Below are 26,450 nucleotides of genomic sequence, written 5' to 3'. Positions count from 1 at the left end.
GCACACGTGTTTCTCCTCTGGGTTGGGTCCTTTCTGTGGCTGGAGCGAGAAAAACCGGGGAGGGGGCGAGAAAAAGGGTCCACGACAGCCCCGCGGACGAATAATTTGAATAATTGCCGGAAAGGGTCGGGGAAAACTTTAAAAAAAACCTCGCGTCGCAAACCACGGGCAGCGGCGGCCGGGCCCCGGCCCCCTCCCCGCAGCCCGTCCCCCCTTCAGCTAATCACCCTCATTAGGAGCCTCATCACCGGCCTAATGAAAGCAAACCGCGTGGAAATCGCCGGTAAACAGTTGGGTCTGTGCTGTAATTAATTCAGTGTCTCTTTTAATCAAACTGAAAGGGAATCGGGCCGCGGCTTGCGGAGCTGTGACATCACCCCCAAAATCGGCCAGAGCCAATCAGCGTCATCACTCCGGGGACACGTGGGCGAGTCCCCTTTAAAAAAACACGCACACAACATAACGAGAAAAAAAAAAAAGAAACAAACAACAACAACAAAAAAACCCAGCCCCAAAGTAAAAGTGACACAAGTTCATTTTTTAAAGGAAGGGGGGAGCGAAGGCGCGCGCGGCGGACCTGCGGAGAGCTGCGCGCGCGGAGCCGGGAGGCGCTGTCCGCGGTGCTGACGGCCCCGGGCGCGGGGCGCGGGGCGCGGGCGCGGGGCGCGGGGCGCGGGGCGCGGGGAGAGGGCCCGCGGGCAGGTGCCGCGCCGCGCGCCCGGGCCGCCGCCGCTCTCCGCGGTGCTGACGACACCAGGTGCGCTCCGTGCCGCCGGCTGGCAGCCCGCGCTCTCCGCCAAGCTCTCCCGCTGCCTTCGGCCACCGCTCGCCTGGAGCAAGCGTGCGGTTTGGATTTTTTTTTTAAAGCCGTTCTTTATTTAGATTCCAACATCCTCGCTTCTCTTCGGAGCCAAAGGAGCGCTCGGGCCGTCGGTCTCCCCTTTTGCTCTCCCCAACTTGGCGCACCCTCCCTCCCGTTCCTCCCTGACACTCCCACCACCACCTCCCCCCCCCTCGGCTCCGCGACTCGGGCGATGCCGCAGAAGACGCGCTGAGCCCTTTTGGATCTAATGCGCAGAGGAGGTTGGCCCAGAGCTCCTGGGCTCCCCCAAGGCTGAACTCCATCCAAGGTGCCCGCAGGCTCCCTGCCCGCCTTCCCCATGCCAGCCCGCAGCTAGGGGCGAGGGCAGCGGCGGCTGGGGCTGGGGGTGGGTGGGGAGCTTTCGGAGAGGACAGGGTGCAGCTTGGCTATGGAAGGCTCCAATGGCTTCGGGATCGACTCCATCCTCTCCCACCGCGCAGGCAGCCCCGCCCTTCCCAAGGGGGACCCCTTGCTTGGGGACTGCCGTTCACCCCTGGAGCTGAGTCCCCGCTCGGAGAGCAGCAGCGACTGCTCTTCGCCAGCCTCACCAGGAAGGGACTGTCTGGAGACGGGCGCCCCGCGGCCTGGCGGGGCATCGGGCCCAGGTCTGGACTCCCACCTGCAGCCGGGGCAGCTCTCAGCCCCAGCCCAGTCGCGGACAGTGACCTCCTCCTTTTTGATCAGGGACATCCTTGCTGACTGCAAACCACTGGCAGCCTGCGCGCCCTATTCTAGCAGCGGGCAGCCGGCAGCCCCTGAGCCAGGGGGCCGTCTTTCGGCCAAGGCGGGGGAGGACTTTAGAGACAAGCTGGACAAAAGTGGTAGCAACGCCTCGTCAGACTCTGAGTATAAAGGTAAGAAAACGGGAGGTGAAAACTTGGGGGGTGGGGATGCTATATTTCTTAAAACTTCAGCGCACACACGCGGGGATGAGCACACGCTGGCTTGGAGCCCCAGGGCCCAGCCGAGCAGTCGGTCTTGTCTGAACCTTCCCGCCAGCCCCTGGCTATGCCTCTGAGCAACAAAGAGCCCAGTGGATCCAGTGGGGAGAGGGAGGCTGTGTGCCCCAGGAGAGATCCCCCCAAATGCACAAAGCAAACTTTCCAAACTTCAGCTGGGTCTACCCTTCCGGGGGTGCTGGTGGGCAGGAGCAGGCTCCTATCTGGCCAGTGGGTAACTGAGAAAAGACCTCAAAACAACAGAAGACCCGGAGGGCTCTGCTTGAACGCCCTTTTTATAAGAGTGAAAACCTCGCAGGAAATTTCAGCAGGAGCACCGAGGGCAGTCAGAAATGTCCACCCTTTAATCTGAATTTCCAGAGGGGAAGAGAAACCAGGCTTTGCCTTCCGTTGGGCCCAGTGCGGTCTGGGCCCTGTGAATCTCGCTGCGAAAGGGATTCTCACTTCAAAGCAGAGCCAGCAGGCAGGCTGGCTGGGAGCAGGGTCAGAGGTCTAGTGAGAGGGGGACCCTGCACCCACCCAGCGCTTCTCACGGAATTTGATTTTTAAAAGAATTCAGCAATCGATTTCTGGTTGTGTGGGACCCAGGGGTTCCCCAGTGACCAGCCCCATTCCCTCCCTTTGGGGTCCCTGGCCCTTCACTTGCCTTCACCTCCGTGAACCTTTTCGTTGTGGTTGGCTTTTATCCCGTCTCAACCAGGCAGCTGAGATCAAGATTAAGGGGGGGAGGAGGGGAAGGAGGGAAAGAAAGAAGGAAGGAGAAAGGGGTACCCTAATTTTATTTCCCGCCCCCGGGCACCTGCCTGGACTTTAGCTCTTTGATGAGGCCAGAGGCGCAAAGTTCTTTCCAGGAAGCAGCCGGGAGGCAGGAGGGGAAGGACAGTCAGGGCTCGAGCCGAGGGAGAGAGTGAGGTGTCCCCATCCAGCAGAAAACTGGGGACTGGCAGAGGCCCTTCAGAGCTTTCAGCCTTATCATTAATTCCCGAACCCTTTTTCGTCAAACAGAACTTCCCTCTGAAGGCAGCTGCTCTACTGTCGTGGGGCCCTGCACCTCCTAGCCCCTATTTGTACTCGGTCCTCACAAAAATATAGGAGGGCTCATTTAACACTCTCCTTCCAGCCAAGAATTCGTTGTGGACATGCCCTGACCTCAAACCGAAACCCATCGGGGCCCCGCTGCACACCTCGCTGCCCTCCGCTCGCTTCCCCAGGCGCCGCCGAGCGGAGCGGAGCCGCCGGCAGCCTTGCGGGCCCGCCGTGCCTACAACACGGGCAGCTTGCGCCTGAGCTCCCAGGAAGGGGGTCCGGGGGCACGCGGCCCGGAAACCCTGCTTCTCCCCCAGGGGCTGCTTACAGAGGCAAAGGAAGCCTGCCCTGGAGAAAGACAGGTGTAGGGCAAAGGGCAGAGAGGCAACCGAAACACGTATTTATAACAATGTTGCATTATTTGTGATTCTCAACAACACCCCGCTCTGTGGTTAGAGTGAGGGCAAGAATCAGCAACACCGGGCGCTAAGGGTGATGTTCCTGCTGGTGAGAGAATTTGACTCCTGTCTCCTTTTATTTGGGATTTGGAGGAGAGGTTTCGTTTAAGATAATTGGAATATCAATTTCCTCCTCCTGTCCCTGATGATATCTGATCAGGGAGGTGATGAGGGCCGGCTGTCCACATCTCGATTAAATAGGTTTGGAGTGGAGGAAGGTGAAAGGTCCCCCCCACCCCCACCCCTAGGCGGTGCCGCCAAGCGGCCCCCCCAGGTGAAAAGGGAGTGGGGACGTCCACCCCCAGAGTCCACGTCTGGAGCATTTCTCAAACGTGGAGGTGACTTTTTCTGGGCCCAGTTAGGAAGCCCGGTGGAGAGATAGACACACCAAGCCAGCCCCGGTGGGCATCCCCCCACCCACCTTCCATGCTGAGTCATTTTCTCCAAGGAGAGCCTGGTCAGTGGGTCCCTAGTTTCTGCTATCGAAGGCTCCTTAAGATAACATTTAAATTAAGAAGCTACAACTGGGCTTTGAAGCAAGGCGGTCTGCCGGACTCCAGCTGCTAGAGCCACCGGCTAAGAAACCCAACTGGCACTTTGCTCCAAGGACACTGGTGGGGGGGTCTCAAACTCTCTGGGGCGGTCAAGTGTGGCCTCCAGGCCGGGATCTGAGGCCCTGCAAGGTGAGCCCGTCCTGGAGCCACATGGAGGGCACATCCGAAGGCTCCAGCTTGTGCCAGGGAGGGATTACAGAAAGGCCTCGATCTTCCTGACATCGCAACTCAACCCTCCCACCCCCACTTCAGACCTAAGCCCCCAGAGTGGGGATTTTCACAAATAGTCGGGCAATTAGGTCAAAAAGTAAGGTTTCCACACTATCATGTTTGGGGTTCGGATAACTGTTTCCTTGCACTTGATTAAACTTTACCTGACAGCATAGACAGAAACCGGCTCCCCCATCCCAACAGCCCCGCTGAGGCGGCCAGGCCCCTAAGTGGCCGCGCCGGGGAGGCCAGGGAGGGCCAGGTGGGGCCTGGACCGGGCATTTGGTCCCCAGAGGCGCTCTCCCTGCGAGCCCGCCCCAGTGCGCACGGTCCCCGCACCCTCCCGGCCGCAAACCTGGGCCTTTCCGGTTGAAATGTCTCACTCCCCAGTGGCTCAATTAACCGGATTATTGTTTCCTACAGAGAGAAATCAACTCGCATTCAGCTGAACCCTGTCACTGCAAACGCCAGGCACAATGAAACTCACCATAAAGGAAAACGCGGGGAGAATAGGAGTGGGGGGGCCCCAGCCAGGCGCCAATTTGGGGGAAGTGGCCTCTTTAGTTATATCACTGCTTTAGAGGTAGAAGGAGGGAGCCCGCTGAGCTTGCTCCATCAAGTGTGCGCTTCAACCCCATCCCTAGTGTTTGGCAAAAAAAACAACACAAACCGGCCGCGCCGGGCCCCATCCTTGGGCCTCAGGAGTGGGGACCCTGCCGGGGTGTCCCGACCAAGGGTCGGAAACACACGACCGCCACGCGGAGCTGGTTGGGAGCCACAGTGGGCACCGTGCTGACAGGCACAGACCCGGCCACGCGGCCGGGGAGGGACAAACGCCACCGGCTGCTTCGCCCAGCGCCTGGCGCTCGCGGATCCGGCGCCCGCGACACCCTGGCGCCCGGCCTCCCGCGCGCACGGCTGTCGGTTAGGAACCAGGGAGACCATCGCTATAGATTCGCCTCCACGGCGGGGCCTGGAGAGATGTGGGTGCAATTATTTATTCTTTAGGACCATGATTCGCGCGCGGTGCACAGCACTTTGTCCCTTCACGCGGGTTTTTCTCCCCAGACCCTGGCCCTCAGTTTCGTCCCTTCCCGCGCCCCTATGCGGCCAGAGAATCCGGGCGCAGATGCGGGGCACAGGCACCCGTGCAGCCCGCCGCTGGAGCCGCTGGGTCCCCTCCCCAACCAGTCGCCGGGTTCGCCCCTCCGGAGAGCGCGGCGCGGGGAAAGCGGGTTGAGCTGTCTCGGCTTTGGGTTATTCTCCCCGAGGAATCGGTCCTGCTCGGTCCGGGGCCCCGCGGTCCGGGTCCCCAGCGCCTTCGCCGCAGCCCCCCGCGCCCCTGAGCGCAGCGGGGCCACCGCGGTCGGGGGCGCGCGGACCGGCCCGCGGCCGCGGGGGCGCGAGCGCGGCGAGGCCGGGCCCTGACGCGCCGCTGTCTCCGCAGTGAGGGAGGAGGGCGACCGCGAGATCTCCAGCTCGCGGGACAGCCCCCCGGTGCGCCTGAAAAAGCCTCGCAAGGCGCGCACCGCCTTCACCGACCATCAGCTGGCGCAGCTGGAGCGCAGCTTCGAGCGGCAGAAATACCTGAGCGTGCAGGACCGCATGGAGCTCGCCGCCTCGCTCAACCTCACCGACACGCAGGTCAAGACCTGGTACCAGAACCGCAGGTGAGGCCCGGCCGCGGGCGGGGTGGGGACGGAGAGGGCCCTCTCCTTTCTATCTGCCCCTCCATGAAACAAGTCCGCGTCCTGACCTCTAAGGGAGGGGCCTCTGAGCTTTCCCCATTCTGTAAAAGTGGGGAAACAGACGCCAGGCAGAAGGAAGGCCTTGCCCGAAGTCCGCAATGATCAGAGAGGAGGAGCCAAATTCTGTTTCCCCAGGGCCCAGTCATCCCTCTCCAGGACAGGCAGACAGACAGACCCATGGGCCACAGGAGGCCCAAGGCGGGCTCCATCCCAGCCAGGTCCTACCACCCCACCCGGACCAGCCCTAGCTCCAGTCTGCGGGCCACTGAGTTCTCCCCGTGGAAGGAAGGCCCGGGGAGGGGTGGTAGCCTAGGTCCAGAATGTTTTTCTGGGAGGACAAGTAGGCAGCCTGTGGGAAGGGGTGGGGGTGATGGGGGTGGGGGGGTGCAGGGGTGAGCGGCTAGAAGTAGCAGCAGTCCAGCCCAGGCCGCTGCCTGATGGGATGGGAGAGGGCGGAGTGCTACCTGCTGGGCCCCTCAGCCCTTCCGGTACTGAAACCCCAGCTCCTTGGGGACTGGGTGGCGGGAAATTGGTGTTGAGCACTGGCCTTGAACCTGGTGTTTTCTAATCTCCCTAACACATTCAGGAACAAAGATACACATACGCACACACACACTCAGCCACAGTCACACAGACAGACACACATGTCAACAGGACTCACACAGTCACACGGAAACACTCACACCCCGGGTCCCTCCTGGACTCCGAGCAGAGGCCAGAATGGGCTTTCCATAAACAAGCCTCAGAACACATCGCCCCATTAATAATAAATACCGATTACTGCTCCGGGCATCAATAATTAAGGCCCGTTACAGTAATCACACAATTATGATGACGATGAATAATTCAGGGAGGGAAACGGGGCTGGTGTGGCTGAGCCGGCCTCAGTGGACCTCAGCGGGCTGGCCCAGCCTCCCGGGCCAGGTACACTGAGGGATCCAGGCCACAGCTCTGGCAACCAGCGTCCTTGCTCCCCCAACCCCGCCCGCACTGCGGGTGGCTTTGGTGCCAGACAGGCTACGGGGCTGCCCCAGACTCAGACCTGGGTGGCTCGGAGAGGGTGTGCGGCTGGTGGCTGGTGGCTGGTGCGTGTCTTCTCCATTTGCTGTCCCGGGCCCACGAGCTTCCAGAGAAGGGCCGGCAACTGGGTATCTCGGCGGTGCTGGCCTGGCCCTGCAGGTGGTGCCGCTGAGAGAAACAACAGCCTCGGTTTACACCGCTAGCACACCTACCCCCTCCCCACCCCACCTCCCCTCCAGGGGGCGGAAAGCTGGGGAAGCGCCAACACCAGCTGCAAGGATCCCCCCTCCCGTCGGGGAGTGCCCTGGGCAGAGTATGCCAGGTTAGAGCCCGGGCTTTGGGGTCAGACAGCCTGGCTTCGAGCCTGGGCTCTCCCACTTTCGAGACGATCTGGGAAAATGGCCCACGCCTCAGGTTTCCATCTGTTCAATGGGTACGCATGGCCACGGAAGGCCGGTGGAGGTTTGAACGAGCCACGTACCACGTGCGAACCGTGCCCGGCGCTCTGGTTATGGATAGTGACGCACCAGCGCTGTCCCCCCGGGCGTCCCCGCGGCGCAGGGGTGTCGGGGCGCCACGGCCCTGACCGCGCCGCGCGCCTTTATTTCCGTCCCTAGGACCAAGTGGAAGCGACAGACGGCCGTCGGGTTGGAGCTGCTGGCGGAGGCAGGCAATTACTCGGCGCTCCAGCGGATGTTCCCGTCGCCTTATTTCTACCCGCAGAGCCTGGTTTCCAACCTGGATCCCGGCGCCGCCCTGTACCTGTACCGCGGGCCCAGCGCGCCGCCGCCCGCCCTGCAGAGGCCCCTGGTGCCCAGAATCCTCATTCACGGACTGCAGGGCGCCAGCGAGGCGCCCCCGCCGCTGCCCCCGCTGGCCGGCGTCCTGCCGCGCGCCGCGCAGCCCCGGTGAGGCGCGCGCCCCTTCCGCCTGCGCGGAGGGCGCGGGGCTTCGGCCCCTCCCCGGGGCGCCCTGTCCCGCCCTCCGGCCACTGTTCCCCTAAGGGCCAGATGCCAAGTCTACCGAGGCCCGGACCCTGGGCCGAGTCTCCCGAACCGCCCTCGGCGCCCTCCCTCTCGGCCAGTCCCTCCGGGAGCCACTTCCACCCGCGGATGTACATACATTACACCCCACGCCGGCCCCCGAGGCACCCCTGGTCCCTCCCGGAAGCGGCCGGGGCGACCCCCTGAGCCGCAGTCCCCGCCCCCTTCGCGCCAGCTGCACACCAAGGCCCCTCCGCGCACCCCGACCGGCGGAGGGGAGCGGGAGCCCCTCGGAGCGCGGGCCGGCGCACGGCTGTACATACGGTGTGCAAAGTGTATATGAAGTTATTTATTCGTGACCCACGAGCCCGTGACCGTGTCCGTGAATCAGTGAGTCTGTGGCCTGTGCCCTCCCCCTCCCAGGCGGGGCAGGAAGGGGCTAAGGGGGCTGGCCCACCCACCCCGACCCCCAGCCCCCACCTCCCGCCTCGGTCTCGGGGCGGCCGGGCCCCTCCGGTTCTCTCTCTCTCTTTTTTAAATGTCGAAATAAACTTCTTACAAATGACCAGGCGCCTGTCCGCGCGCTCAGCCCGTCGTGACCACCCTCCGTTCCCCCTGGTCTCCGTCCATCCTCAATAAGGAAATATCTGGGTCCCCCCCTTTTCCTTGGCGCTGCGGTCGTGGGCAGGGGCCCCCACCGGGCCCGGGGCCTTGGGCAGGGGTCTCGCCGCCCCGGCCTCAGTCTTCCTCTCCGCAGAGCGCGGCGAACCCGCTGCGCGCCCGCCCCCCGCCTCTCCATCTGGTTCCTCGCCGCTCCCAGCCTGTCCCGGGGGCCGGGTGGGGGTCAGCGGCCGGGCTCGCTCGGCTGCGGGCCGGGCTGCGGTGCCCTCGCTGAGCCGGCTCATCTGGCCGCAACAAGGGCGCCGGCAGCTGGTGACCGGCCGGCCGGGCGCGGGGCCGACAGATGGGCTCCGAGGCTGCTCCCCCCGTGGGCCCCTCCGCGTCCGGGCTCAGGCCGCTCGGGCGCCCAGGCAGCTCCCGCCGCGCCCCGGGTGGGACCCCAAGAGCCCTCGCTGGGAACCTGGCGCCCCAGCGGGTACCCCCCACTCCCGCACCTCCTCCCTTCCCCTTGACTCCAGAGGAGATGAGGCGCAGGCGGGAGCCAAACCCCAGCGTGGACCCCAGGCCGGGCCTGTGGCTCCAGGGTCTCAGGGGAAGGAGTTTAAATCTCAGCCAGACTCCAGGCCTCCAGTTCCCGACCAGAGGGCCAAGGTCACCTCCCGCGGCCGCGCCCTCCCGGGAGGTGGCGCAGGTGCTCCCCTCCCCCACGCCACCTGCAGCTCAGGCGCGCGGACGGAGGACACTCCCCGGGCTGGGAATTTTGGGGGACTCAAGAGCCTGAGCCCCCTCGTTTGACGGCAGGTGGCTGTGTGGGAGGGCTGCCTGGTGGAGGAGAGGTGGGGGCATGTTTGAACTACACCCCCACCCTTGCTTGGTGCCCTCCCTACCCCCCAACACCCTCACACCCCCGCTTTCCCTTTCAGGGGACGGCGAGGGTATTATTCTAATTTTGCAAAATGCACAGCAGCTAATTAAGTCGAGGAGCCCCTCGGCTTTCGGGTTCTTTTGCATGTGAATGGGGGTTGGTAAATCCCCAGCTCGGGCTGCGGTGGGGGCGAAGGGGGGCCTGTCCCCAACTCGGGGTTAATGAAGTGGGAAAGGAGTCTCTCAGAGCCTCCTGCAAACAAAACCCCCCGTGCAACAAACCCTGCCCAAATCCTACACGGACTGACTTAAACCCAGGGGATAAGTGCTTCAAATTAATCTCATTGAATGAAAATGAGACCAAACAAAACTCTTTAAAATCATATTAAAAATCTATCAAAGGACACCTTGCACTGGTGTGCCTCTCATTTCGCCGGAGGGAGGGGGGCGGCCTGCAGCGGCCCCTCACATTTACACAGCGCAGTGTAAACCGCAGACACCTCCTGACTATGTAACTGTCCTTGTACCGCAGAGGCGGCTTCGTATCTACACTAATGAAGGACAAGCCTTCCCGACAAGTTTCTAATTACAATGTTCTAAATTGTCCTGCGCTTCCCGTCTGTAATAATAACTTTACAACCTTGGCGTGAGGTGGGCTCTGCTTTCCTCTCGTTACAAGGTGAGATTGGTTTCTGTTCCCAACCCCGGGGCTGGGTGAACCCGCGTTTAAAATAGAAAAAAATGTGAGCCCCCCACCCCCCACCCCCCCAGCAGGCAGGACAATAAGAGGCACCAGAAGGCATTCTCTCGGCTCCCCCTCCTTAGCTCCTGCCCCCCACCCAGAAGTCTAGACTCAACGGGGGAGGGGCAACAAAGTTGAAAAGTTCAGATTCCCCCGGGAGCCCTGTTGCAAGGCTTCTGGAAATGTCTGAGAAGTGGAGCTGATTCTCAGGGCGCCCCACTGCCCCCACAGGGCTGAGTGTGTCCTAAGGTGGAACGGACGGAGGTAAGGTGCAATGGTCAGGCAGCAACTCAGCAAGAGCAGTTAAGCACCCTTCGCCCGCAGGGCAACTTCGCCAGTGGGAAAAGCCTTCCTGGAAGCAACAGCTGGATTCCAAGGGCTCCCTCGGACTTTTGGGTGAGGGGCTGAAGTGCTGCAGGGCAAGGCCGCTAGCCCTTTGGAATGTACCTGCCTTAAGGGGTTCTCCTTTACTCCCCTCATCCCCAAATCTCGCCTACCCTTCACTACAGGGAGAAAGAAAATCAAAGGAACCCACCAGGCTTTGTGAAAACCCCCTCTGCCCGGGCTTGGTGGGCTCTCTGCGTGTCTAAGTGGAAGATGCCATTCCAGTTGCATCAGCACCGACTTAATCGCCCACCCAGGGCTCTCTGCCCTTCGGTGCATGGGAATGGGGGCCCCTCTGACGATGTGTCACCGCTAAGGGTCGCCGACATGAACGTGGCATTCAAAAAGCATTCCACGGGCCCACGAGGGGGAAAGGGCTTTTAGGCTGCGACACTCCGTGAAATGGCCACGTTCTCTGGCTTGAAGTGAGGACATGCTAAGTTTGGGGAAATGGAAGGGAAAAAAAGGCATGATTGAAAATACACACAAAATTAGAATATGTACAGTGGAATTAAGCTAAAGCTTTGCCTAATTGATGCCTGAAATGTAAAATCTGTCAAGAGCTGTAATAAGAGAGAGATTTATTTTAAGGTTATTTAAATTTAGAGAATATTAACCCTAAATCTGCTAAATCCGAGTTTCTGTATTAACTGGGGGTAATAGACTGATTCTGCTATGACACGGAACCCTCACTGAAGTGTTAGCAGACGAAGTGTAAGTTTTCATTTTGGAATTATAGCCACTTACACACTTTGCTCGTTTCTAGCACTTCCTCCCCCAGGAATGCAGACCTCTCCGGGTTCGCCCTTTAATGGGAGGGGGAGAGGAGGGGTTTCTCTTTGATCATCCCAGTCGCCCGCGTTAATCCTGTTTCTCACAGCTGGGTTTTGTCTGTAGCTTGACCCCTCCTTTCCTCATCCAAGTCCTGTGAACAATCCTGCAGCAAAATAAAGGGCAGGTCTGCCGCCGCCCTGGCGTGTGCTGCAGCCTTATTACCAGCTTCAGCAGCTCGGGAAGGGCCTGCGTCCCCCCTGCAACCCAGCGCCCGCGTGGCTCCGTGTTCCCAGACGGGCAGGGGCAGAGGCCAGGATGCCGGCCCCTCGGTGCTGCCCACCTGCCGCTCTCAGGGTCCTCCGGGCCATGCAGTCCATGTGGGTCTGGAGGGCCTATTGCAGTGGGGTCTCCGCACTCACCCCAGGAATTCAAGGGGAGAACGGGGGAGATGGAGAAGTAGGGGAGAGCAAGCAGGGCCGGGCAGAGGTGCTGCGGCTTCACCCCTCTCCTCCAGACCCCCAGGAGTTGCCCGTGTCCAAATCTTACATTTATTGAGAAATCAATACGCCGTGGGGGTCCTCTTTCAAACCCCCCAGAAAACACAATGTGGGCGGGGTGGCTGGGGCCTGGGCCACAATACCAAGGCCCCAGACTCAGAGACAAGATGGAGTTCAATGGGAGAAAAAGCTCAGGGCCCTGGTGCCTTCTGACTTCAAAGGCAGATAAGAGAAAGGCGACAGTAAGTCGGTCAGCCTGAGAGTCAGCTGTCCGTGGGCATGAAGGGCGAGCAACACGTGTGACCGTGACATGGAGTTGGGGACAGCCTGCAGACAGGAATGCTGGAGCTGCGTTGACCCCAAACCCCTTTGGTCCCCTCACAAAGCATCTGGACATTGACAAAGTGATTGGATAAATATTTTTATTCTCTTTTACAAATTTAAATCCAGATTTTAACCCATTTTACAAAATTCATGCCAATACAGGGGTAAAACTGGACCTTCCGCAGGCCCGCGTTACGGGGCAGGAACGTCCCCGCGGCCGCCGGGCAGCACAGGCTCTCACAGTAAGCAGTGGGCACTGCAGGATCTGCGTGAGGATAAGTGTGGGCGCGCTAGGCTAACGCAAGGCATAGGACAGCTAGGAGGCGGGTTAACTGGCTAAGCTCTAAGCTACTGTGCCGACGGGCCCCGCTGGCTCCTCCCCAGAGAGAAGGCTGTGCTTTAGTCTCGGGTCCGTCTTCAGGGAAAGACCCACTGGGAGATCTGACAAAACAGGACACTGACCTGGGGCCACCGGGACCCCAGGCCCAACCCCGTGGTGGCCAAGTTTGAAAACACTTTCTGGGAAGTCCTGTCCCTCAGTGAGCCTTTCTGGGTTTCTTTGTGTTTCATGGGGGCATTCTTTCTTTCTTCCCACTGCCCGGGCCGGGCGCGGGTCTCAGACGTTGCTGGAGCTGCCCGGCTGGCTGTCTGGCTGGCTGTCCGGCTCAGTGTCTCTGTTTTGCTTTTTGACCTTGGCGCCGCCAGCCTCCAAACCACTCTCAAATTCCGAACGCAGCATCTCGGCAAGGTGGTGTTTCTTCTGGGTCTTCTTCCGAAGGTCAGCCCTGCAAACAGCAATGGCAGAGGGAAGAGAAACTTTATTATTTTTTTCGTTCCTATTCAGAAGGAGGCTGAGAGCAGCTGGTTCCGAGACTGTGGAACTGACATTCTTGTATGAACAGAAGTACAATCCCTTCAATAGTGCTTGTTTTGATATTCTGTGCACCAGAAGATTAGATACGGCAATGACAGATTTTCATAATGGTGGCAAAATATCACGGCATTTTTAAAAGTGAGGCTTTGTTCTGTGTTGTTTTCCTGGGAAGAAAAGAACACTCCACACTCTCACTCTGATGGCAGGCGAGCTGTATGATACGGCAGTTTGCCAGAGGATGGAGAAAACCCACCTTGAAAACCCCTCCCTGCGCAGGTCCATGGTTCAAAGCACTGGGCCACCTCCAGGGGCTTGAGCCTAGGCCTGCTCAGTGGGGGCCACATAGCAAGGGGTGGGGCACCCATCCAGACACCTCTTCACTGACCTGAAAACCCAACCCCAGGTGTGCTGAGGAGCCATGCGAGGGTCTGCACCCAGGCCAGCTGTGGCTCCCTGGGGATTTTAACCAAAACAGCAGCAGCACGGCCCCCACGGCCCCCACTGCCATGCTGCAATACTCACCACCAAGCGGCAGTGGCTGCAGGTAAGTTGCTAGGGGTTCTTACACGAGGCAGATGTGGCCTTTGACTACTTAGATTTGCAACATTTTCCTGGCTGAAATAACTGGAGGATAATTAGACTAAACTGGTGGTCAAAATAAATGTAACAGAACCCTTTAAAACCCACAAATCAAACAGGACTAGCACTGCGATTAAAAGGAGGGTGCGGAATGCTACACCAGCCTCAACACCGCATTAAACAGCCACGCCTAATTACAACCGGCTCCAGGGCGCAGGGTTCAATCAGCTGGGCCTGTGACAGTCTGACAATGGTGTCCACTGTGACACTCGGGCAGACACGCAAAGCCAACCTTTGGTGGGAAAAAGGGTTTGAGGCAAGGGGATAACTAGGACCCAATACTGAAGGGCCGGAGTATATAGTGAGGGTGTGTGTGTCAGGGGCAGGGCTTGTGAGGAGACCAGAGCGGCGGGAAGCACTTTCTGGGCTGTGTTGTCGCCTACAACCTTCCTTTGATGAGGCAGGTAAGGTGATCATTCCATTTCACAGACAAAGAACCTAAGGCTCGCCCAAGGCCATCCAGCTGTAAGTGCGGAAGCGGAGATGCAAACGGTCAAGCGGACTCAGAGCCTATGCTCTTCCCGCCTCCCTCCAGGCTGCTGGTCCAGGATGGAGCCATCGGGCATGACAGGAAGGCCCAGCAGGAGCACGGTGACAAATGACCAGGTGACACGGGGGAGCCCTTTGGTGTCATATAGAAATGTTTCAGTAGGATGATGGGGCAGACGACAGGAGGAAGGATCGAGGGGGAGGGAGAGGGTGAAGGAGATGCCGAGAATGGGACCGGCTGTCGCTCATTAGCTCAATGACACGAAACGCGTGCCTCAGTCTTTTCCGGTTGGTGCCCCCACGGGAAAATGGGTTGATGCTCACAACACAGCTCATAGGGGTTTGTAAGGGTTAAGTAAAGCAAGACACAGAGGTGTCAGCTGGTGACTGGCATGGGGACTGTGGTCAATCTGGCTGAATTGAGGAAACTGAGGTTCAGAGATGCCAAGCGACTCCTCAAGGCCACACAGGAGCAGACTGACTCTGAGGCCCTGTGCAGGCAGATTCACCACCCGTTCCCACAGGGAACGGCCCTGAGTCCGAGACCCTGCCCGGTGGACTGTGACAGTGTCCCTGGCGGGGCCCCACCTCCAGGCGGTGGTGTGCGATTTGGCAGCGCAGGAGACAGGCCGCCGAGAGCACTGAACTTCTCCAAACTGAAGGCTGCCAGTTCTGTCTCGTAGTTTATTTTTAGTTGGGTTACATGACAGACAGAGTGAAGGGGTTGTGACAGGAAGGAACGCTTTTTTTCCCCCCACATTTGAACCAGGCACTCACAACGTGTATAATTCTAAGTGTAACAACCAGTTTCAAAATATGCAAAATTTCAGTCAAAATAGCCTCCCCGGCATCAGCTCCGCCACTCGCTCCAGCGACTACTCCTGTCACAGCTGAAGCAAGTAAATAACCAGAACCTTACCTGGGTGGTTGATACACTGACTGTGGGCAGGACAGGCTCTGGCTGCGGCTCAGACTGGCGGGGCCAGTGGACACTGCAAAGGCTACATCAGCATGTACGACACTCGGGTGGACGAACAGATACACACACACCCCCCACTCGGTCCACTTCCCAGACAAATACAGCTGGGAGGGGAAGGTGGTCTAAGGGTGACGGCCACTGCACAGGGACAGCTACTAAGAACATTCAAGTCCACCCTGCGGTAGCGGATGTGTTGGAAAGCAGGTCTTGGCTGTTGGTTCAAGGGTCATCCTGTGCACCGAAAGGTCACCAGTTCGATTCCTGGTCAGGGCACATACCCAGGTTGCAAGTTTGAGCCCTGGTCAGGATGCATACAGGAGGCAACTGATCAATGTTTCTCTCTCCCTCTTTCCTTCTTCCTTCCTCTCTCTCTAAAATCAATAAAAATATGTACTTTTAAAAAGAAAAAAAGCAAGCAAGCATGTCTTGGACATAGTCCTGCTTGTCTTGAGGTTATGACCTCAAAATTTCCTAGGTACTTATGACTTTATTCTACTCAATGTATAGTTGACCCTTGTGGAAGTAGAATGTGGAGTTAGGGGCGCCGGCCACCTGCACAGTTGAAAATCTGTATAACTTATGTTGGGCCTCCACATACGCCAATTCCCAACCATGGATGGAAAACACAGCTCTGCCTCGAACACCATGGATTTGAACTTACACGAGGAGCCGCATCTAGGTGGCCCGCAGTTCACACCTGAGTTGTTCACAGTCAACAGTACTTTCAAGGTGGGACACAAACCCAACTACGAGGCTCTGGTTGTCCAGAGAGCAAGCAGGGGCTCCCATTTCCCAGACCCAGACCCTTGGGAGAGCCTCAGAGTCAACCTGAGTGGTACCCCTTTGCTGGCACAGCAGCCACCCCAAGGGGACCCACCTTTCCCTTGGCCAGCTCCCTGTCTCTTTCCTTTGTTCTGAGGCCCAGTGCTGAACAGGCCAAGTACAGATGGAAGATGAAACGCTCTAAACCCAAGCACACGACGGGCACACATGGGCTGATCCCTTCTCCTGCCAAGCTGAGTTGTCCCAGGAACTTGCCAACTTTCTTGCTCTCCTCGACCTCCAAATACCCAAGCCCCTCTCCAATGGGCTTCCTGAGCTTCCACCAACCCGAAGTTACCAGGCAACAGATCAGTTTATCCAACCACAGGAAAGTCCCTTGTAGTGGAGGCTGAGCGATCCCCTTGCTACCAGGTTGGATTACCCAGCAGGGCGGTGCCTCTCTCACTGCCAATAAGGGGAAGTGACAATCCAGTTAGTAAATCAACATGCTGTGGGAGGACCCCTGGAGAAGAGATCTCAGGACCTTCTCCAACTTTATCAGTAAATTCAGACAAGCCTGGCCGGGCTCAGCGGTTGAGCATCGACCTAGGATCCAGGAGATCGGGGTTCGATTCCCGGTCAGGGTACATGCCCAGGTTGCGGGCTAGGCAGCCGATCAATGACTCATCATTGATGTCCCCCCCCTCCTTTCCTCTCTCTGAAATCAATAAAGATATGTTAAAAAAAAAAAAAAAAAAATCAGACAAGTATGCTAGGTAAAAAGCCATTCTAACACAGGCTTTGTTAATGGCACTCTTTGGCAGGACAAAATTTTTTATTTTATTTATGTATTGTCAAGTCTATCAATATTTTTTTATGTTTTAGGGTCATACTTAGAAATGTCTCTGCATCCTAGCATTTAAAAATATTTAAGTATATTTTCTGAGTCTGCTATTGCTTTAAGTCAGTGATCTTCAACCAGTGCTGCAAGAGATTGTCAAATAAAAAAATGACAATGACATTCCTGGCTGGGCAGCTCAGTTGGTTAGAGCATCGTCCTGATATGCCAAGGTTGCAGGTTCAATCCCTTGTCAGGGCACATGCAAGAATCAATCAATGATGCATAAATAAGCGGAGCAACAAATAAATGTTGCTCCAATAAAATCAATAAAAATTAAATCAATTTAAATCAATTTAATTTTTTAATTTTTTAATCAATAAAATCAATAAAAATTAAAAAACAAAATAACCTGCCAACACGATAGTTGTCCTGTGTGACTCAATCAAAATTATACCTATTTTGTCAGACTGGCAAAAAGTATGTTTTTTTGGTGTGCCGCAAAATCTTAGTAGTTTGAGTGTGCCATGAGATGAAAAGGGTTGAAAATCAATGCTTTAATCCATCTAGACTTAATTTTGGTTTATGGCAGGATGCGGAGAATTTATTTCTGCCCAAAAGTTATCCTAGGCAGTCGCTGGACTATTAATCTCCTCCCCCAGGACCCAAAACGTGGCCCCCGAGCGGCCCTCTGACGTGCAGACCACTTCCTACAGGCCACGTGTAAAGAGCTGGGGGTGATATCGGCCAACAGTAACGGGTTCTTCCAAATATACTCAAACAACTTTTAAGCAAATACCAATTATGTGGGTTATTAATGGATATAAAACAGGTCAAACTGAAGCCATTCAAACTGGCTGTGTGACTCTAATACTTACATTACTAACACTCATAAGGGCACTTAGTGCATGTCAGGTACTGTTTGAAGGCCTTGAGGGGTATTTAACTCACTCTCCACAAGCCTGGCAAACAGGTACTAGCAGTACCCCCCTCTCCTGGTAGAGACTAGGCCCAGAGAGGGTAGGTGGCATGTGCGGGGCCACAGCAGCACCCGAGGAGCTTGGATGTGAGCCCAGGAAGCCTGGCTCCAGGGCCTGCCCACTGAACCACCTCATGGTAAGTCGTGACCAAAACCAGGAGCAAGTTCCTGGCATAAAATACACTTAACACAAAGCAACGTTCACATTATCTCAAATCTCAAAGACTTTTGGAACCCTCGTAAAGTGTATCTTAAAAGTAATAGTTGGACAACTTAAGTAAAAAAAAAGCAGTTTAAAAAATCATATGATTTGTTCAATATCATTATACACAAAACGTCCACACATGTATACATGCAGAGAAAGAATGAAGGGTATGGAAAGTGTGAATCAAGGTTAACTTGGGTTGTGGGTTTATCAGTGATTTTTAAGCTTTTCTCTATTCCCTAAATTTTCACAATGAACACGCATTATTTCTATAATCAGAAAAAAAGGCATATTCATTTAGGAAAATAAAATCAAAAGGCAGAACTCTGCCTTATGCTGAAATATTAAAGTATTTTAATTTTTACTCATCAAAGCCTCTTTGCCTTTAACCTTCCACTTGTTTGATTTTGTCCATAAGGAGGGAAAGCTGGCCCCTGACTGGAAGAGAAGCCTGGGCTCTGAGTGACCGGGCTGGAGGCAGTAAGGACAGCCAGTAGCTGGAGGCTGACTCCATTCCCGTTCTCCGGCCTGGCTCTCACAGGTTTAGAAAGGCAGCAGTGCCTGGGTGGGTTTCACTGGCTCTCAGATGACAGTCGAAGTAACAAACAACTCCAGGGAGAATCTGACAAGCAGTCCCTCTAGCGCTACAAAGGAGTTCAGGGAAGGAGCCAGCCAGCGTGGGAGGGGAACTTAGCTACTGAAGGGGAAGAGCTTGCACACCTTTTACAGTCACTGAAGGAAAACCAACTGCATCAACTCTTTTAGCCTCTGGATTCTGTTTGGCAGAGATGCAGCTGGTAGGCCAGCCACTTAGGGACACCTTCTGGTGACTTCTTCCGATCAAACCAACTCTAGCTTTAGTAAAACTGCCAGGGCTCTGAACATATCCCATCTCTGGTGAGAAAGTTACCGCACAATTCCCGAGAGGCTTTGTAGACAGAAATGGATAAAGAGTGGGTGTCAGCCCAGCAGGGCGTGGCTCAGTGGTTGAGCACCAATCTAGGATCTAGGAAATCCCAGTTCAATTCCCAGTCAGAGCACATGCCTGGGTTTTGGGCTTGATCCCCAGCAGGGGGCGTGAAGGAGGCAGCCAATCAATGACTCTTATCATTGATGTTTCTATCTCTCTCTCCCTCTCCCCTTCCTCTCTCTGAAATCAACAGAGATATATTTTTTTAAAAAGTGTCAGCCTTATGCCCAAGAACAAGATCCAGGGAGGGCAGGAGAGCTCCAAGCCCCAGGCCAAGGCAGGCACCTAACAGGCTGACGCTGTGAGGGGTCTGCTGCCTGGAGGGGCATGCACAAGGGCAGAGGACAGAGATGATGTCCAAAGACGGCGGATGTCCAAGAGTAAAGGGCTGACACTGAACCTGACACAGTGGGAACTTTGAGATTATGTAGCCTAAGTGCCCGAAACTCTTAAACTCTTACAGCTCTGTCGGGACTCAGGCATGGACAGGGGCGGCAGGGAGGCCCTGTTGGGAGGGGCGGAGGACCAGAACTTGGCAGAGCCTGCCGTGATTCCCAGCTCAGCCCCCTCACCCCCAGCTGATGGCTTAATCCCCTCATATGTCAAAGGGGCCTCCACACAGGTGCAGAGCTCATATAAAGGCAAATCAACTAGAACGTGCTAGACACTGTGAAAATACTATGAATTGTTAAGCTGGAGAAATACAAGGTGGACATGGAAACAATTATGTGCATTTGTAACCTGTCTGATTATACCCTGAAAAGACGAATGAGACTGCTAAGCGAGGGGCAGAATTGCAGCACCAAGCCCCAGAGCTCAAGCCCTGAGCCTGTCCCATTTGACATGACTGTCAATGACTGGGGTGATACTATGGGGCATATCACATCTGCAGATGAAAAGCCTGCTGGGACAGCTGACACACTGGGTGACCAATGCTCACAACACCCTAACAGGTCAAAAGAATGGGCCTCAGCTACAAGGTGGAACTGACCAGGGGCACACATAAGTTCTTGCTCTTGAGTCACAGAAGAAGGTGGGTGGTTTCAATGACCAGATGTGCAGACAGGCAGAATGACAAGAGTGCAGATGCTGAGTTCTATCCTGAGCCACAGCATACAGATGACCCAGAAGCAACAAAGCAAGAAGCTGCAATGGCTGAGGCGCTGGATCTGGACCCAGGAGGCCAGGGTGCGAGCCCTAGCCTGCTGCAAAGGAGTGTCAAGATGATGATGGGAGGACAAGAGGCAGCAGTTCAGCAACTGCACTGCAGAGAGCCTGGACAGCACTGAGCGCACATGGTGGTGGCCGGGAGCCTCACCACCATCAGCTGCATGATTTTCTGCTGGTCAATCCGCACCATAAGTTTGGGTAGTTTTACAAACAAGATTTTGAAAAGAACCTAGGCCGAGAGACAAGCCATCCAGACGATGGACTGTGACCCAGGAGCAGCAGGAGGTGTGGGGGACATCAGCCTGGGTCAGGCACGCCCCAAGGGGGAGGATCCTGGCACTGTCCTACGCAGGCTGGGGAACTACTGTCCCAGGGTGGCAGCAGCTTACTCACAAAAGGCTTAGGTGAACTAATGAGTCAAGGCACTGATCGCAATGCCTGTGGTGCAGGCGCTCAGGGATGTGACTATCATTCCAGTGCAGGGCAGGAAGGCAGAGGACACAGGCGCATCTTCACATAGCTGACGTGGTCACCTGGACCAGGGCTGCTTTCGTCAACAATCACATCACCTTGTCTTTTTATGTTTGCAAATCCTGCACATTCAGCATTTGAATCTCAGAGACCAGAGTGGAATAAGAAAGTGATCACCTGGGGCTCATTTTCAAGACAGGAGTTCTAACAGCGAGCAGGGTCTACTCTGGAAGAGGGAGCCCACTGCTGGGAGGCCTGGCACAGAGGATGCACAGACCCACCAAGGAGCAACGCAGCTGCTGGGACGAGAGTCAGGCAGGGGAGCACTCAGGGAGGGTCTGGAAGCTTTCACTTTTCATCTACAGACTCAGAGAGAGAAAATGGGGTCGGGCAGAGGAAACAGCATTAACTGAGCAACCTCGGTGCCCAGTGCTCCACGCTCACCATCTCTCCCCACACCCCACACACCCCTCTAGCACTCACTGTGCAGTCAGGCTGCACCCAATGCCAGGGCTGGGACTGGGCTGGGAGCACTGCACCCTCCTCCACTGCACCCTCTGCCCTAGACTTGGGTGAAACTGGAGACATCATCACCTCCAGGTGTTGCCCATGATCATCTCCTCTCAAAGATCTCTGGAGACCATGCCCGAAGAAAACAGCACTTCTACTACCCATGCCAGGGTCTGCTCCTCTGGTGGTTTCCAAATTCTCCTGCTTCAAGATTACATCCCATTACATAAAGAATGAGCTGTTCACAAAGAAAAACACCTTAACACGGTTCACATGCTTGTTACTTTGCCCAATACTGAGTCTAGAAACTAGAAGCTTCCAAAAGGGACATGCTAGGAAGCAGGCAAGAGCTAGGAGTGTGGGCTCCGGGATCTCTCAGGCACAGAGCTAAATGACTGGCATGTCCATCTCCTCAGGGGTTACTGGGGACCCTCTCTGGTCACAGGGACCTCATGCGGTCTCAATGAGACCATGCATGTGAACTCAGCAGAGCCGAGGGCACACACTAGCCCCCAAGAGAAATGCTGCTGCCTCCACCACCAAAGAACTTAAAACTAACAAGCAGTCACCTGCTGTCACTCGGAACACTGGTTCTCAAACCACACCCCTTGTCTTGACTATCAAGCAGTTAAGATACTGCTCTGCATTTCAGACATCAGGACGTTGGAATGACAATGACATGTGACCTGGAGTCATTTCATACAGGTCACAACCACATGGAAAAGCTCTGGCATCAATGAAGTGTGGAGGGGCTGGGATGTCCTACTTAAGAAGGAGCCCAAGGAGTGTAGGGACAGACGAAAGGAGGAGACAGCAGCCAGTTCTGAGATGGCAGGGCTTAGGGCAACTAAAATGAGACTGTGCAGTGAGGGGACAGCTGGGGACCATCGTGTTCCTTCTTGATTTCTGAAATGGCACCAACTGGAGGGTCCATGCAAGAACCAGCTAATGAGCTGCGCACTGCCCTGTTGCACTCGGCCTCCCTGGTGCCTCTGGCCCCACCTTCCAGTCCTGGTGCTCCAAAGGCTTCAACTGCAAGTGTGCCATCTCCAGCGTCCTCCCAGGAGAGGCAGGCTGGGCTCCTGTTCTTTGTTGTCAGCCCCGACTGCTTGACTGAAAGCACAGCTCTGGGCTCCTGCTGTCTGCAGGTGACCCAGGTGTGGAAGAGGCTCAGGGTCACTGTGAGATCCCTTTAATCACCTCATTAGCCAGTGGGGATGAGGGTGTGTTTGTTCGAGTAGGCAGAGAGCTGGTAATTGCATGGAGTCAGAGAGAAAAAAATAGTGGTGGAAACAAAAGGCCAAGTGTAAAAAGCTGCATGTACACAGCTGTAATTAAACAAGAGCCCCGAAAGGTGGGGCAGCAGTGCCTGATGGCAGAGCAAGGAACGGTGAGGCCCCCACTGTGGCCTGTGCCCACACGGCCAACCCACGTGGAACCACTTGTGAATGCAACAATCGAAAAGGATGACAAACAGCCCCCCTGACTATCTCAGTGCCCCCCACCCAGGAAGACCCAGCCACCTTCCAGTCCCTTGTCCTATCTGAACACCTCCCCTGAGCACAAAGGAAGATCCACAGCGTGGCTTAATAAAGAGACCAGTTCAATGAGCTCTAGTCTACAGTCTGTGTGGCTCAGCCAGGCTCTAGGTTTCCATGTAGTAACCAACCCCAATTCACCTCAAACCATATGCACTCGGCCAGCATCGCCCCCGCCTCCGGTGTGGAGGAAGACACCCGTCACCGGTTCTGAGGACCACATTCCCTTCAGGTTCTAGAGTCTGGGTCTCAATTTTTGAGATTTGGTTAGTCAAGTTCACAATCATGTCAACCTCGTGCTCCATGATTTCAGACTTCCCCTTGCTCACAGGACACTCATAACACCCGTCCCCACAGCTACTCCCAGGGGTCCCAGCTGTTTCCATTGCTCTTCAGGCAGAGGCTGAGTGAGCTGGTCCCGTCCTGCTCATCTCCACGTTCTGTGGGCTGATCCTGGTGGCTCCTCCACCTGTGAGGTCGAGGAAGCAGCAGAGGCTCGGTCCCTCTTGGGGATGCTGCTTTGATGCCACGAGGAAGGTGGTCCCATGCTGCTTTCTTGGGCAGACTGGCTGATGAGTGGAATGGGGGGAGGGGGCTCAGAAAGGCCAGCCTCCACCCATAGGCTCACAAAATAATTCAGAGGCCTTTCCGTCTTTTCATGTCAGAATAAGTCCTTTTTCTTTCCCTTCATGCTGCTCCTCTCAGAATCACAGAACGCTTTCACTTCCACTCACCTAAAAATACTTCCTGTGCACCTATCATGTGCCAGGTGCTGCAGAAGGTGCTGGGTGTGATGAGGAAAACCAGATAGGGCTTCCACTGAGCTCCACTTGAGAGGAGAGAAACACTGACAGACGTAAAACGGCTGTGATGACAGAGCAGGTGAGGGCAGAGCTGTGTGCGTCCACCTGAGCATGTGGGTCAGAGAGGACATCCTTGCAGGAGACACCGAGGTCGGCGAGGCCAGGCCAGGCCACGCAAGCCCGGAAGAGGGGTCTGTGGTCCTTGGTTTTGATTCGAGTTCGGCAGGATGGGGAGGGGTGGAGGCCTGGCTGCCTGTGGAGCAGTGGCCTCACAAGGCCCAGCAGCAGGCTGTTCTAGGAGTCCAGGTGACGCTGAAGGGCCGCCAGTCATGAAGACAGTTTAGGAAGCTAAGGAGAGTCTGACTTAAGGAGGCCAGTAGTGGTGAACGCGGGTCTGGAACCGGCAAGAAGGGTCTCGACTCCACGCAGGGGGTCTACGGACAAGCCCTTGGTCCCAGGGTGGCTCCATCCAGCCTGATCTCGTTTCCAGGATGGTAACAGGCTCCACAGGTCCGAGGAGATTTCCAGTGGTCCAGAGCCCAGCTTCGCCCTCAGCTACTTAAGTGATATTAGAGAGGTTGTAAATGCCACATAAAAACTGGCGGGCAAGCTGCTCCTAATGATGAAAATGCCTGCTTCATGGGAGGTGCAGCTGCAGCTCCCCGAGGTGGGGCTCAGAGCTAACGGTCTGTTTTCAAGGTTGTTCGGGAGGAAAAGTTCACAGTGGGAAGAAACTGACAGTTACTTGCACTTTCTATTCCAGGGACATGTGTGGGGATGTCGTTAAAACCAACACATGCTCCGTGTATTCCCGTCCCAGGCACTGGGCTGAGGCTCTACACTCACCCTCAGCCTTGAGGCCCAGGACAACACCGTGAGGCTCCGGCCACCCCATGTGAGAGGTGAGGGGACAGAGGCACAGAAACTGAGTCACTCATCCAAGGGCACACAGATGATCAATGATTCAACCCGGACCCCCACTGTCGTTTAGAAACAAGGAGAGGAACAAGGGTATGAACTTCTCACACCAGCAGAGTGTGCAACATAGTAACTCTTGCTAGTTACTTAACAACTACTGAACAAGCCAGGGTGAGAATCACAGAGTGAAACAGCGAAGGGCTTCAAAGATGAAAGAGGCACCCCAAATGGAGCTTAGCGAAATCTCTAATTTGAACTTTAGTGACAAGTATCAGTGATACTTCAGAGAGAAAAGTCTGGTGAGTAAGGTCCCGTGAAGATGTCTGCTTCTTGTAGAGACCACACTGCACCTAGAACCCTAGATGTAACAGGCTCAGGAGGCGCTCGGGTATTAGGGGTTCTGCAGTGACCAGTGCTCAGGGCAGCCCATGTGCCCTCTGCTAGTGACCACGGGCTGCTGAGCGCTGACAACCACGCACACCAGATCTAGGAAGTACTGAGGGATAAGAGATCCCTATTTTAAATTGTTTACCTGTCTGACAAAATAACTATCAGATAACACTTTAGCTAGGCTGGTTTGAGAAAATGTATTATACAAACAAAATGAAACTGTATTTCTTTTAAGAATAGTCGACAATTCAGATTTGTCGTCTGCTACTAATTTTAAAGGGAGGGAGCTCAGAATGGGAGCAAAACGACTGAATGGCTGATAAAGATGATGCTGGATGTTTCTAGGCACTAAGGATATCTAGGCACAGGGGTAAAAGCACTCTTAGCTGGCTACAAACCAAACCACCTGGGGGAAATGGTGCTTTTTATTTCTTATAATTATCACATATAATCCACTCGTGTCAGGGTGGCAACAGGAGACACGCTCTCGCATACTGTCACTGCAACACCAAGACCTCCAGGCCCATTAGTTTCTTTCTATATTCTTGAACCATTTTCTAGAGTGTCGGACAGATGAGGGACCCATGTCTGCTTGCTGTTCCTGAACACATTCTGCTCATGTGTGTGACGGCCTAGACAGACACCCTGGCAAACAGCCCAGCTCTGCCTCTCACGGCAGACAGCGCTGGGTCTCAGCATCTCCTGGGTAGAGAGAAATTCTGGGAGATGTCAGCTTCCCTTCTCAGGGTCTGCTGAATCTACATGGCTTCAAAACCAGACTTCCTTTCAGGGGAGGGAAACGTGTTCGTGAGAGATGTTGCTGAGGGGCCACTCAACATTTCAGCACCAGCTCCCTGACTGAACATGTGTGTAGGTGTTAGGGGCAGGGCGGGGGCCGTTCTGACAGGTGTGTGTGGGCGTCGAAGGGTTTGTGACTGTGAATGACTTAGTGTTCCCTTTCAGAACTGAGGACCAGGAAAGCAGACACCTGGGGATTAAGATCTCGTTTGGGGACCATTATTGGTTTTCTGAAAAGTGGTCAAGTAAAGGAATAGAGACAAGATAAAAATCCCCTTTGTCACTACATGGAAATGCCTGATAGCCCCCCACCTAACCCACCTGCCCACACTCCAGACACACGGGCTGGACCCCTCGGCTGCTGTGCAAGAGGTGAGGTAGGACTCCCCCGACAGGCTGGCAGATTAGGTTTGCAGATATCAGAGGTCTGCACAGAACATATAATTTTCCAGGCAGTCAGCACCATACAATGGAATGCAGAACACTGTAGAGAATGGAGTGCTATTATTTTATCGCCCACACAAAAGAGAAGGAACCCATTCTCTTTCTGGACAGATGGATTTCAGAGGAGACGCCTCAGCTCAGAACAGTCATTGTGGCCACAGCACAAGTCTCTGCACTTTGTAGGGTTTAGCAGACTTTTCTTTCCAATCCTCAGAGAGCAGCAACTGGCATTTGCTCGAGCCCTGATCTGTCAGGTTTTCTCCACCGCTCATACTGACCACAATTATACGGTCCATGTGCAGATTAGCTGCAAAGTCATTCTTCCGTCAGGAGTGACAAGACTTCCCCAAATAAAAGAAGGTACCACTGTCTTCCCGAGCGCGCCTGCATTAGCAAGGCTGGGGTAGGGTGGGGGGATGTAAGGAGCGTGGAGAGAGACGCCTTTGAAAGAAAAGCATAACCACGGAAAAAGTAGCTGTAACAGAGTGGTGACATGGCAAGAACAGAGAGCGGTATTGTCACGGGCGGAGTAATCCTGTGACACACTGCTGTCACTCACCCCGGCTCCCTGCCTTGCCAGCCAGACATCAAAGGCTGCCCCATACCATCTTACACGCTCTTTACCGGCTAATCAGCCCATTCTTCCC

At 55.6% G+C, this 26,450-nt stretch overlaps 2 protein-coding genes across 2 annotated transcripts in view; one reads left to right on the top strand and one right to left on the bottom strand.

The window, feature by feature from the left end:
- Positions 1-1,250: 1,250 nt before the first annotated feature.
- Positions 1,251-7,749, top strand: BARHL1 (BarH like homeobox 1). The gene is made up of 3 exons (XM_016196657.2): positions 1,251-1,716; positions 5,517-5,739; positions 7,455-7,749. Exons 1-3 carry the CDS (start codon positions 1,251-1,253, stop codon positions 7,747-7,749), a joined length of 984 nt encoding a protein of 327 aa, XP_016052143.2.
- A 4,893-nt stretch (positions 7,750-12,642) lies between these two features.
- The window catches only part of DDX31 (DEAD-box helicase 31), a 62,731-nt gene continuing 48,923 nt past the window's right edge, over positions 12,643-26,450 (bottom strand). The window contains exon 20 of the mRNA XM_016196593.2: positions 12,643-12,811. Coding sequence (XP_016052079.2) covers positions 12,643-12,811 — 169 coding nt within the window. The remainder of the gene's footprint in view (positions 12,812-26,450) is intronic.

Source organism: Miniopterus natalensis, chromosome 12 (assembly GCF_054644295.1).
Source record: "Miniopterus natalensis isolate mMinNat1 chromosome 12, mMinNat1.hap1, whole genome shotgun sequence".
Lineage (NCBI taxonomy): Eukaryota > Metazoa > Chordata > Mammalia > Chiroptera > Miniopteridae > Miniopterus > Miniopterus natalensis.
The sequence above is the reverse complement of the archived record's forward strand: the minus strand, read 5'-3'. Positions and strand labels throughout refer to the sequence as shown.

Bases quoted from the DNA above. Each gene is read 5' to 3' on its own strand.
- BARHL1 (XM_016196657.2), top strand. From the start codon at position 1,251: ATGGAAGGCTCCAATGGCTTCGGGATCGACTCCATCCTCTCCCACCGC. The intron at 1,717-5,516 runs GTAAGAAAACGG...CTGTCTCCGCAG, and splicing joins GTCAGACTCTGAGTATAAAG to TGAGGGAGGAGGGCGACCGC. The intron at 5,740-7,454 runs GTGAGGCCCGGC...TTCCGTCCCTAG, and splicing joins ACCTGGTACCAGAACCGCAG to GACCAAGTGGAAGCGACAGA.